Here is a 12,327-nt window from a genome sequence, read left to right as displayed (position 1 = left end):
TTGATGGGGTAGGGAGGACAGTCAGAGCCCCAGCTGCTGCTCCTGCAATGGGGGCTTACCCAGCCTGGTCGCTACTCCAGCCCCAGCTGCTGCTCCTGAGGCCACTTTTTCAGTGGCAGTGGCCACTGCTCCGCTGCTGCTCTGGCCCTGGGGACTGCTCCATCCCCAGGCCACTCTCCTGCCGTTGTTCCTGGGCAGGGGCTGACTGCTACTCCAGTTCTACTGCTGTGGCGGGCTGAAGCCAAAGAAGTCATGCATGTCGGTTAAAATAATGGAATCTGGAATTATCAGATATATAGTAGCCATTTTGTCAAGGGATCAATGCATATTTTGTTTATGGACTTGGAAGAAAACTGAGAATTAAAATAATTAGACACATTTAAATGCTCAGAATTTGAGGCTTATGTGAACATTCCACTGCTTCATGAGGGAAATGACTGACCAAAAAAATGTTGTACTGTAATGATTTTTAGCTGTTACTTAAAGAATTGTGTTATTTTCTAGTACAATTATCTGGGTTCAGACAAGGATCTTATAACACAGAAAATAGTCCAGCTTCTTGGATTTGTCAACAGTGTAAGTTACTGCCTTTTTTGTTTCATATTGAAATGAAATTTGGATGTTTTATTTTGATATTATTAAAGGTCAAAGATTTTCTAGATTTTCTCATTTTCTCCAGGGAATTGTTTAGTTTTGATTTTAACTCTTGGCACTCAAGCTTTTCGCTCATGACAGCAAGGAGATCTTTATAGCAATTAGAGAAAAAACGTTTAAGTGCTTCACTCAAGCTTGTGTTGTATTTCTCTGAAGTCTTGTCTAGACTGGTTAAAAAGGTAGGGTTTTTAAACTTATTGCCTCAGACAGATATGTTATGTTTTAATTCAATGATGTTTAAAAACACATTAGCACCTAGTGTAGGCAGGTTTAGCCTCTTTCACAATGTTAGCCAATCATAATCAACCCTAGATTCCACCCACAGACCATGGTGCTCTCATCCATCTGAGAGTGTAGGAACTCTGCAGTATACTGTCTCCAGTTTTTGTCCATTTGTGTCCCTCAGGAAAGTGAAAATCTGTCTGCCTGTCTACATGGTGCAGTTATACCAGTATAAGGTGGCATGTGACTATAAACCACTAAGTTATGCCAGTGTAACACACACACACACACACACACACACACACACACACACACACACACACACACACACACACACACACACACACACACACACACACACTCTTACTCTTATTCTGGTATAAGAGTCCCTTTTTCTGATTTAGTTTATTAGCAGTTTAAGCTAAACTGAAAAAAGCCACCCTTATTCCAGGATATGAGTGTCCACACAGGGATATTATACTGTTAACTATACCAGTATAATTATAACAGTATAACTGGAAAATGTTCCTATGTAGACAAGCCCTAAAATTGTTTTATTCCCGTTTTAGCATTTGTTTCGACTCTTGGTTCTTTTGTTTTTGGTTTCTAATTAGTATTTTACTTTTATAAAGTTTTTTGTCTAACTTTATTATCTGTTTTCTGTTTGCCATAAGTCATTTTGATTCTAGGTGTCTGCTTTTCTCCAGAGATACAAACAGTAACAGATCTCCACTCTGTAATCACTTGTCCAGAGCCCTGATATCTCTAAACCTGTTAACGCCAGCAAGGGTTGCTCCTCAGTGCTTCCAATTTTCTGTTTCTTCCTTATGTCTCACAAAGGAGGAGGAGCTTTGAAGAGATTGCTGCATTGGTGCATCTCTAGGCTCATTGGTGCATCTCTAGACAGCTGCCAATCAGAAAATCCATTTTTCCCTATCCAAAATTTTCTATTCTCATTCAGCCTTTTGTACTAAAAAAAAATGGAAATTTTTTGTTTGCCTCTGAAATTGTAGTGTTGTGGACATGATCAGGGTTAGGGCTTGTAGCCAGTTATTTATTTGAATATATGCAATACTTATGAATCCTCTCTTTATTTACAGAAACCCCTCCTCTCAGAACCATTGGGTTTGGTCTGCTGGGCAAGCACTATGTATTTTATTTGCATTTTTCTCTCCCCATTCCTCTTTTAGTTTTACAGATGTTGGAGAGAAGTGCCACCGCAACCAAGTGCTGTTGTATGATGTCCATTTTGCTCAGTTGGGCCTTTAGCTTAATCTTTATAAAATTAAAATACTGCTATGCATAAAACATAATTGAACATCTGTTTCTTCTGTTGTATTTTCAGATGTTTACCCCCCTTAATATGACAATTGTATTGTCTTCCTTGGAGTTTTGGACAGATAATAATAAAATTCGTACAACAGGGGAAGCTGATGAGATACTACAAAGATTTTTACAATGGAAAGAATCTTACCTTGTTCTACGGCCACATGATATGGCATATTTATTTGTGTAAGAAGAACATTTCTCTATTATTAAAAAAGCACACTGGAAATCTTTTAGACTGTCATAGCATGGACCAACACAATTCCACAAGACCAACAAACATCTCTTGTAAAAATAATAGAACAGACACTATGAATTATTATAAATATAATTCTAGATGTACTGTGTTTACAAAATATTTTCAGATTTCTCAAAGTGTTTATATTGTAAACAATAGAAAGTAAAAGTTAAACTATAAGAAACAAACAACATTGTCATTTTAAACACTGCTATGAAGAACATAGTTATATTCAAGAGTCTGTTTTTGTGTTTTAGTTACAGGGACCACCCTAATTATGTAGGGGCAACATTTGCAGGAAGGATTTGTCTCAAAAACTATGCTGGAGGAGTTGCCCTGGTATAGTATTATTGGATTTACACTGCTAGTGAACATTGTAACACTGGCTTCAGAAGGAGTGGTGGTGGGTGCTCAGCATCCGTGAAGAAAGAGCTCATTTGTATTTAGATGCATTAAATATGGATTTGGATGCTTGACTTTAGGCACTTGGTTAGAAAAATCTGGCCTAAAGTGCTTAAGTATATCTTGCAGTACAACTTTGAATTTTAGGGTTTTACTTGCTCTATAGCAGGGATAGGCAACCTATGGCACGCGAGCCGATTTTCAGTGGCACTCACACTGCCCGGGTCCTGGCCAACGGTCCGGGTGGCTCTGCATTTAATTTAATTTTAAATGAAGTTTCTTAGACATTTTAAAAACCTTATTTACTTTACACACAATAATAATTTAGTTATATATTATAGACTTATAGAAAGAGATCTTCTAAAAACATTAAAATGTATTACTGGCACGTGAAACCTTAAATGAGAGTGAATAAATGAAGACTCGGCACAGCACTTCTGAAAGGTTGCTGATCCCTGCTCTATAGTCTCCTCCTAGCCCTTTAAGGTACTTTAGAGCTGTAGTTCGGAAGGTGCTGAGTACTCTGTCGCTAATCCAGCAAAGCACTTAAGCATGCTTATCTATAACTATGTGAGTAGTCCCATTACTTGGGACTGATCATGAATTAAGGTTAAGCACAATTTTAAATGTTTTGCTACATCAAGGCCAGAAGTTAGCACTTTGCAGGATTGAATCTTAAGAACAGTTACCATATGCAATACAATATGCATTTCTTTTACATATTGCATGTCAAGTTCTGCACTGTTTTTCACATCCTGGGCATCTTCATTGCTCTCATTTGAGTTTTCCAGAATGTAAGTCAGCATGAACTTTGGCCTTGTATTGAAGGCAAGCACCTTAAGGCTCTTTACATAAAAGTACAGACATTTTTATAAAATATGACCTGACTACATTGGGAAGGAAACCAAAAGGTTTAGAATTTTATAATCATTTTTGTTTCTTTAACTGAGTTACTTTGATGATAATTTTCAGTTTTTTTTCTTATTTAGTATCAAAGGGCTGTAACACTGGAGACATTTTCAGTCATCATTGCACAACTGCTGGGTCTTAGTCTGGGAATAGCATATGATGATTCTAGGGACTGTCAGTGTTCAGGATACACCTGCATAATGCACACCAAAGCAGTGTAAGATTTTTTTATTTATATACCTCATGTAACATTGCATTATTATTATTGAGAACTATTTTCCTGTGGCATGCAAGTTCAATCATTATAAATGACCATGGATTATGATTTAAGTGGTTGTGTGAAGTGCTGAGTGCCTCCTGTGAAGTGTGAGAACCCTCCAATTAGCCTGTTGTCAATGGAAGTCTTGGGTGCCAGTTATGAATACCAAAAACATAACTTATTTCTAAAGAACATATCTGAAAATAATTTTTCACATCTGCATGCAAGTATACATTATTCATGTTTATATTGTAAGGTTTATAGTAGGCTTTGATTATAGATTTTTGTTACCTTTTCCATGTATTAATGAGCTTAGAGTGGAACAGAATTCACTGTTGGCTCATTCATATTTTTGTAATGCTTTATTTAATTAGTTTTCTGTTTGTGTGATTCTGCATGGAAAGGGTTACTTTTCAAATTCTGGCATGATTAGGGTGACCAGATATCCCGATTTTATAGGGACAATCCTGATTTGGGGGTCTTTTTCTTATATAGGCTCTTATTACCCCCCCCCCCCCATCCTGATTTTTCCTATTTGCTGTCTGGTCACCCTAGGCATGATCATTACAGTTACTGGCCATCATGTGCTTAAAATCCTTTAGACCATCGAAAGTGGTGGAAAGAGTCTAAACTCTGTTGGACAAAGTCGGCAATAGTCTGCAAGTCTTCAATAAGGGCGCAATCTCACTGAAATCTGTGGGATTGCATGCTTGTAACAATGCAAAATTTGTCCCATGGCATTCACTGGCCATTACTTTGCTCTTTTTCCAAGAAACTGCTTTTAATTATTTTTTGGATAAAACATTCAAGGTCATATGACTAAGCCTCAAATTGTATTTTCAATATATATATAGTCAATTCAGATAAGATCAAGCCAAGCTAAAAATGAGCTACTCTGTACTGCTCCAAAAATCTTCTGAAAGTGTTCACAAGCTAATAAGCTAACCAGTGGCGCAGGGAACTGTCAATAGGATCATTTAACCCTGCTGTCACTCAGTCAAATCCAAGGGGCCCTTTGGAAACAGATGCCTGTGACCAGGGGTGAAAGTAACTTATGGGACTTACCGGTACTGCCGGAATCCTTAGGGGGCATGGCCTCAACCGGAAGAGGTGTGGCCTCAACCCCTGCCTCCTTTAAATCCCGGCCCCAGCCTGGCCGCCGGAGCTGCGGGCGGGATTCAAAGGGCTCTGGGCTGCCCGCTGTGGCGGGGAGCCCAGAGCCCTTTAAATCCCCACCGCGGAAGCCAGTGCGGTCCAGCACGGTGTACTGGCTCTTGCCGGTACGCCGTACCGGACCATACCGGCTTACTTTCACCTCTACCTGTGACTAACTCAGTGAAACTGTTCACACACTGAAGTGTTTTCAGTATTGGGGCCTAGGTCTATTGTGACAAATAATCATTAGGAGCTGGTGGCAATTAACTTATATGAAATGAGTTCATAAATCCAAAAGGAACTATATTATGCTCATCTGTTCTGGCGTTCTGCATAACACAGGCCATAGAACCTCACCTGGTAATTTGTTCATCAAATAAATAACTTCTGTTTGAGGTATGGCATATCTTTTCTAGTTTTTAATGACAGATGTCCATGTTAGAAAAACCATCATCAGAATCTAGCTCTACAATGAGATTGTTCAACTTCAGTTTATTTTTCTCCGGTACAGGGAGATTTGATCTGTGTATTGATAAAATGGCTCAGGATACTGTAACTCTTTATTATTTATGTAATGTTTTGTGTATATGTGATTTAAAGGAAACTAAGGCCATTATAAATAATCCAGTGATGTGATTGTGTTAATATTTCACATAAAGTTTTAGTTTATAAGAAAATAAATGAAAATGTATTTCCATTATCCGTTAATAACCCTAACATATTTAGGTATTCCATGTTTTACCTCTGGGAAGATAAAGGCAGAATTAAGTTAGCGGATATCTCTGATAAAGGAATATTAATATCTTTCTCAATAATAAAACAAAAGGATGATATTCTAGTTGCTAATTTCTGCCAATTTTTATTCTTAAGACATTATTTGAATGCAGTTTTACAAAATGAACGGAAAGACCCGCAGCTGAATATTTTGGAAAGTAGCATTAATGATACTAAGTACTCCAGGATAATTAAATATTTCCAATTGGTATAATTTTTCATTGATAATTTATTTTTAGACATTCCAAAGGAGTAAAAGCCTTTAGCAGCTGCAGCATTAGAGACTTCAAAAGTTTTATAAAACATAGGGGAGGAGACTGCCTCTCTAACAGGCCCTATTTGAATACGTCCTACAAGAGGGCTTCAGTCTGTGGCAATCGTATTGTGGAAAGAGGAGAGCAGTGTGACTGTGGCTCAGCACAGGTTAGTTCTCACTACCAGAAAGCCTAAGTAGTGTAAAATTCCACTGTTCTCAGTTTAGAAGAATGGTGCTTTGAGAGTTAGTACCCAACTGAAATTTGGGAAAGTCACTGAAGGTCTTACATATATTTATAAATAGTTTTCATGTTGGTATTAACCTTGTTGTAGCTAGACACTCATTTTTCTTTGGGGATCTTTCAAGTTGTTATTCTTAAGGAATGAGAATCTTGGACAGACAGACTCTTTAGAGAAGGAAAATTTTAGAATAGCTAATGTGTCTATGGTTTATTTTTCAGGAGTGTGCAAAAGATAAATGCTGCACTAACAAATGTAGGCTTAAGCCAAGAGCAAAGTGTGGTACTGGATTATGTTGCCAAAACTGTAAGGTAAGGTGTATATTCAGGATTATCATATGTTTAACACAATTTCTAAATTTTGGAGAGACACTGTTCACTCCATAGTTAAAGATGAAAACCAGCTTTCCATTTGTGTGCACTCATACTCACACTTTGTGAAAACCGTCCTTCATACTTGACATTTTCCTGGGTGGTCTTTGGCCAAAGGGAGCATTTTAATGAGCATTTTAAATATGAATCAGACAACACTTTTCTGATATGGATGTTTGGGGGAAAATATTTTGAAAATTCTTTTTTCCTTTTTTTTAGTCAAAAAATGACTTGGCCTAGAAACTTTCTGGTGAAGTTCATCAACTTTGTCAAAGCTCAGAAAATCCACGGGTTTGATAGGGCTTAAGTGCCACAGTGGGCTCCACTGGAGCTCCTGAGTACTGCATGGGTGTAGCGGGGCGAGCACCCCGCTCTGGAGAGAAAGGGGTTAAAATCAGCTCTGGGAAAGGGCTGCCCCGAGGAGTCAATCAGGGGAAGGCAGGTAGCAGCCAATCCAGGCCTGGTAGGGCTGGTATAAAGAGGGCTGTGAGTTAGGAGGTAGGCAGTCTCAGTCCGGCATTGGGGTGGGAAGGACTGGGCTGCCTGGGAGCACAGGGTACCTTCAACAGAGCAATGTTGGGGGAGGAGCAGGCTGAGCTGAGCTGGGAAGCTCAGGCCTGGCGACCTCCCAGGCTGAGGCCTGACAGGAAGACCTAAGGAGGTGGGGCTGCAGGGAAAGGCAGCAGGTCCAACCCCCTAGTCAATGATGAGTGGCCATTGCAGACTGCAGTTTGCCCCTGAGTAAAGGGGCTAGATGAGGACTGGCAGTGTGTCAGTGAGGTGAGGTGGTCTCAGGGGAATGGGGTTCCCTGGGTGATGGGCAGCACCCCAAGATAAGGGGCACTGTAATCCGGGAGGGACATGGGGCCTACACGTGGGAGAGATAAAGGGACTGCAGAGGGGTAGGTAACAGTGGGTGAGACACCGGCCCATAGAGGGTGCTCTAGGACTGAGAGAGCTAAATCCCGGACGACCAGCAGGAGGCGCCGCGGTGGTGAGTCCGTGCTATGCTACAATGGGCTTGTCTTGTGACACACTATAAACCAGTGAGAGCCAGGATTATAACGCAAGTCTTCTCAATCACAGTCTCCTACATGAACCACTAAATAATCCCGTCTTCTTTGAAAATGTGAAGTGCTATGTGAATGTTTTTACAACTTAAAAAATAAGAGAACAGTACTGCACAAGGGAGAGCAAGTACCTCTGTCTTTATCTTAGTTATACAGCTTTCTGTACAAAACATAGTTGAAGATAGCCTCTGCCCCAGAAAGTTTACAGACTAAATAGACAAGACAGACAAAGGTTGGGAGAGGGAAATATTATTATCACCATATTACACCTGGGGAAACAAAGCACAGGAAGATTAATTGACTTGCCCATGGTCAAGGCTGTCTGTGGTAGAGATGATAATTGAACCTAGTTCTCCTGAGTCCCAGTCCAATGCCTTATCTACAGTTTCTCCTGCTCAGTTCCCTTACTTCACCCACATAAGGGTTCCCTTAGCACTAGGTTTGATGATCTCTTCCTTTCTTTGAAGTTCAGATTGGTATATATCTCATCTCTGCACCTTCTAGTGGAACAAGATCTCCAGACAGGGTCAGTAGGACTATTCACATGTGTAAAATTAAGCATGTGCATAATTTTGCGGGATTAGGGCTTTACAATGAAATATTTCTGAGATAAAGAATCATATTTTACATGTCATCCAAAAGCTGACACCTCTAACAATATGATGTCTCCTGGCATCGTGGTGGGACATTTTTTCTGTACTGCCGTAGGGGAAGAGTGCCGTATGCTAAATCACCAGGGCCACTCTGACAGAGGGCTGGGGGCGGGTATCAGTTTATGTTTCATGACAAGGGAAAAATTGATGAAAATGATTTAAAAGAACCTTGGGTGACCTGCAGTCATACATATAGTATATATATAAGAATTTTACAAGGAATTTTCACATTCATCACAGTCAGTGACAACCACATTAAACAACATATATGTGGTTGTGTTATTTTCTTATTCACTGTATCTTTTCTTGTGCTTTTATTATAGACCATAATCTTTGTAAACCATGCACAGTCTCCTTATTCCTACTTTTTTCTAGTTTAAGGCAAAGAATAAGAAATGTAGACCCATGGCTGATAGTCAGTGTGATCTTAATGAGTACTGCAATGGGTCATCTGCATTCTGTCCAGCTGATCTTTATGTTCAGAATGGACACAGATGTGAACACAATACTGCCTATTGTTACAAAGGACGTTGCCAGTCTCCTGATATAGAGTGTCAGAGGATCTATGGAAAAGGTAATGGAGACAATTATGTTCTTATTTGTTCTAAAATCAAGTTCCACTAAATGCTGTAAGAATAATAATTAATAATAAAGACTTACATAGCCACTTTCATCCATATATCCAAAACACTTTATATCAGTGATTAACCATATTTATTCTTTTTTATTGATGGTGGGGAAATGAGGTACGGAGTGGCCAAATTACTTGTCTAAAGTTGTCCAGTGATATTAAACATCATTATAAAGGCATGGCGGTTATCCAGAAGCTTAGATTTGATAGAAATAAAGTAAAAATGAAGTGGTGATTGTAAATTAAAATTCATTTGTAAAATATGTCTTCTTTTTGCTAACCAAATAGCAGACTAGAAAACCAACTCCAAACAGATCTCACTGTTTGCTGCAGGGTAGATTAATTTAAATCATTATTCAAATCAGCAAGCAGGAAACCTTGATCTAAATAATCAAATTTAATGTACTTTTTCACTATTTTCCTAGAGAAGGGTTGCTTCTCACTGATTTGTAACCATTAAAACATTGTTGAATTGCAACTAAATATAGCCTTTTCTTTGAATTTTGGTATTACCTGTTGCTAATCAGGAGGATATACAATATATGTTCATTTATTTAAGCAGATATATTGCTTAATATTCACTTATTCAGATTCTTTATTTTTTGCTTTTTTGTTTTTAGAAAATGATGAAATGATGCATTTCATTTTTTAAATAAACGGCGATTAATTTTTTATTTCTGATTTGTGTCAAGCTCTATTTGGATGAAAATTGGAATTCAATTAAAACTGCACAAAACCAACATTTACAATTTTTAAAAATGAGTTAAATAAAACAACCCTAAATGTGCTGGATTCACAAGAAAATTTATCAAAACATGTTTTGTTTTAAAACTAATGGATTTATTAAACAAAAGAAATATTTTAGTGAATCGAATTGATTTCTTCAGATCACCATTTCCTTCATAATTTTAGAACCTAGTAGATCTTATCCTCTCACACCTAGTTTTTATTCTTAGACTAGAAGACGAGAACAAGCTTTCCTGCTTTTTCATCTCCCAACTGGTTTTTCAACTTTGAATGAACTAGTTTGGAACTGAACTAGTTGAATAAACTGAAATGTATAAATTATTCTCTTTGCACCTGAAGAAGAGGCTACTGCTGTCTAAAGCTGGTTTAAGACTTCAACAAACTCTGGTTCCAGGTGCTTAGTCAATGACTTCCACCAGTTCAGTGGTTTGACGTTCTTTAAAACTTCAGCAGCAAATGTACTGCTTAATATTATTTTTGTAGTTAATTTAAATGATTACTAGATTATAGTAAATTTAGGCCCTAAGATAGGTTGTTACAATTTGAAATTTAATTTTAAAGAAAGCTTGTTTTTACAAAGAAAACTGTATTTAATTTAAATAAAAACACAGTTTGAACAGAAAGATATCTGATTTTTTAATACAGATTTTTATCCTTCCTGGTTTTCTCTAATCCATGTATAGCACCTAGGTACTGCAATGATAAGAATGTTAGAAGTATTGATAGATTAATAAATGATTTAGTGTTCCTTTTAATTATACTCAATCTTATCTCAAAACTTACAGGTTCTAAAAATGCTCCTCTTGCATGTTATGAAGAAATCAATAGTCAAACAGATAGGTTTGGACACTGTGGGAATGATCCGAAGAAAGGATTTCAAACCTGTAGTTGGATGTATGTTTTTAAGGAAAAAACATATTTATTTTCTGCTTTCCTCTACTGTATGGTGCAAATGTTTACTATCCGTTCAGACTGCTTTAATTTCTTTATAAAATTTCCATTTAGTCTCAGGTGTTCTGTATACATTAGCCTTGGGCATTCTCAAAGAACGTGCAGTTGTTGAGCATCTAGACCTTGATACTGTAGCATGGAATGCAAGTATTAGCAGAAGCTGTGCTTGGATCCAAGTAAGGTTATTGACTAGGCATATTGCTCCACACTGGACAGAATAGACCTCAATGCCTTGCACACCTGCTTCCTCTTCTACCAGAAGAGCACATGGTACATAAAGGTTGAGGTGTGGGCTGTGAATGAACATAACTGAAAAAAACCATGACCCTTAAGTATAATCCTTGCATGTCCATGAAGCACAAAACTATTGGGGCAGGGATGGTGTCCCTAGCCTCTGATTGCCAGAAGCTGGGAATGGGCGACAGGGGATGGATCACTTGATGATTCCCTATTCTGTTCATTCCTTCTGGGGCACCTGGCATTGACCACTGTCAGAAGACAGGCTACTGAGTTAGATGGACCTTTGGTCTGACCTAGTATGGCCATTCTGATGTTCTTATGTGTGCCCCACTGTGGCCTCATTCCCATTTGCAGGCAAGAGTAATCTGGTGGATTTACATCAGTTCTCTCCTTATTTCAAAGATCAGTCTTCTGCCTTCCTTGCCCCGCTTATGACCTTTATATCAATCTAATATGTGCAATACCCCATTTGTTTTCTACAGTTTCATTTTTCTAATGTATTGCTCAATCAGCTGTCACGTGTATCATTTTATTTTCCTCTGCTATTGAATTTTATAGGGATGTCACATGTGGAAAGTTAGTTTGTACATATCCAAGTCGCATTCCATTCACTAAAGAAAAAGCTGCTATCATTTATGCTCAAGTGCGAGAGCATGTATGTATATCTTTAGATTATATGAAGCCACCCACAGAGAATGACCCTCTACTGGTTAAAGAAGGCACAAAGTGTGGCCCTGGCAAAGTAAGGAAATATTTTATAAGCATCTAAAATGTCAGTATATATGTGAACTTTGTAAACTTGATTAAGTTTTAGAAATATTTACCCTTTGGCAACATAGCTCAAGGTTATTCATTACTGATGTTTTATTTACTTACTCATTTAACTCCAGAGGAAAATTTTCAGTCTAGAGTGATTATGGATGATTATTGTAGACCTTTAGAATGATAGAATATCAGGGTTGGAAGGGACCTCAGGAGGTCATCTAGTCCAACCTCCTGCTCAAAGCAGGACCAATCCCCAACTAAATCATCCCAGCCAGGGCTTTGTCAAGCCTGACCGTAAAAACCTCTAAGGAAGGAGATTCCACCACCTCCCTAGGTAACCCATTCCAGTGTTAGCCACATGACTAATCCCTGTGCCTTGTTTTAATTCACTATAATGTATTTTAAACTGTGTTAGAGAATTACTTTATTACTACTTAATCATCATTATTATTTGTTTTACAGTAG

At 38.2% G+C, this 12,327-nt stretch overlaps 1 protein-coding gene across 1 annotated transcript in view; it reads left to right on the top strand.

Annotated features, from left to right (window-relative positions):
* The window catches only part of LOC123362569 (disintegrin and metalloproteinase domain-containing protein 18-like), a 45,681-nt gene that overhangs the window by 24,561 nt on the left and 8,793 nt on the right, over positions 1-12,327 (top strand). The window contains exons 8-16 of the mRNA XM_045002947.1: positions 505-576; positions 2,222-2,388; positions 2,698-2,779; positions 3,832-3,968; positions 6,179-6,362; positions 6,656-6,745; positions 8,904-9,102; positions 10,692-10,800; positions 11,656-11,839. Coding sequence (XP_044858882.1) covers positions 505-576; positions 2,222-2,388; positions 2,698-2,779; positions 3,832-3,968; positions 6,179-6,362; positions 6,656-6,745; positions 8,904-9,102; positions 10,692-10,800; positions 11,656-11,839 — 1,224 coding nt within the window. The remainder of the gene's footprint in view (positions 1-504; positions 577-2,221; positions 2,389-2,697; positions 2,780-3,831; positions 3,969-6,178; positions 6,363-6,655; positions 6,746-8,903; positions 9,103-10,691; positions 10,801-11,655; positions 11,840-12,327) is intronic.

This window comes from Mauremys mutica, chromosome 2 (assembly GCF_020497125.1).
Source record: "Mauremys mutica isolate MM-2020 ecotype Southern chromosome 2, ASM2049712v1, whole genome shotgun sequence".
Taxonomy (NCBI): Eukaryota; Metazoa; Chordata; order Testudines; family Geoemydidae; genus Mauremys; species Mauremys mutica.
Note: the sequence above shows the minus strand (reverse complement) of the source record. Positions and strands in the feature narration are given on the sequence as shown.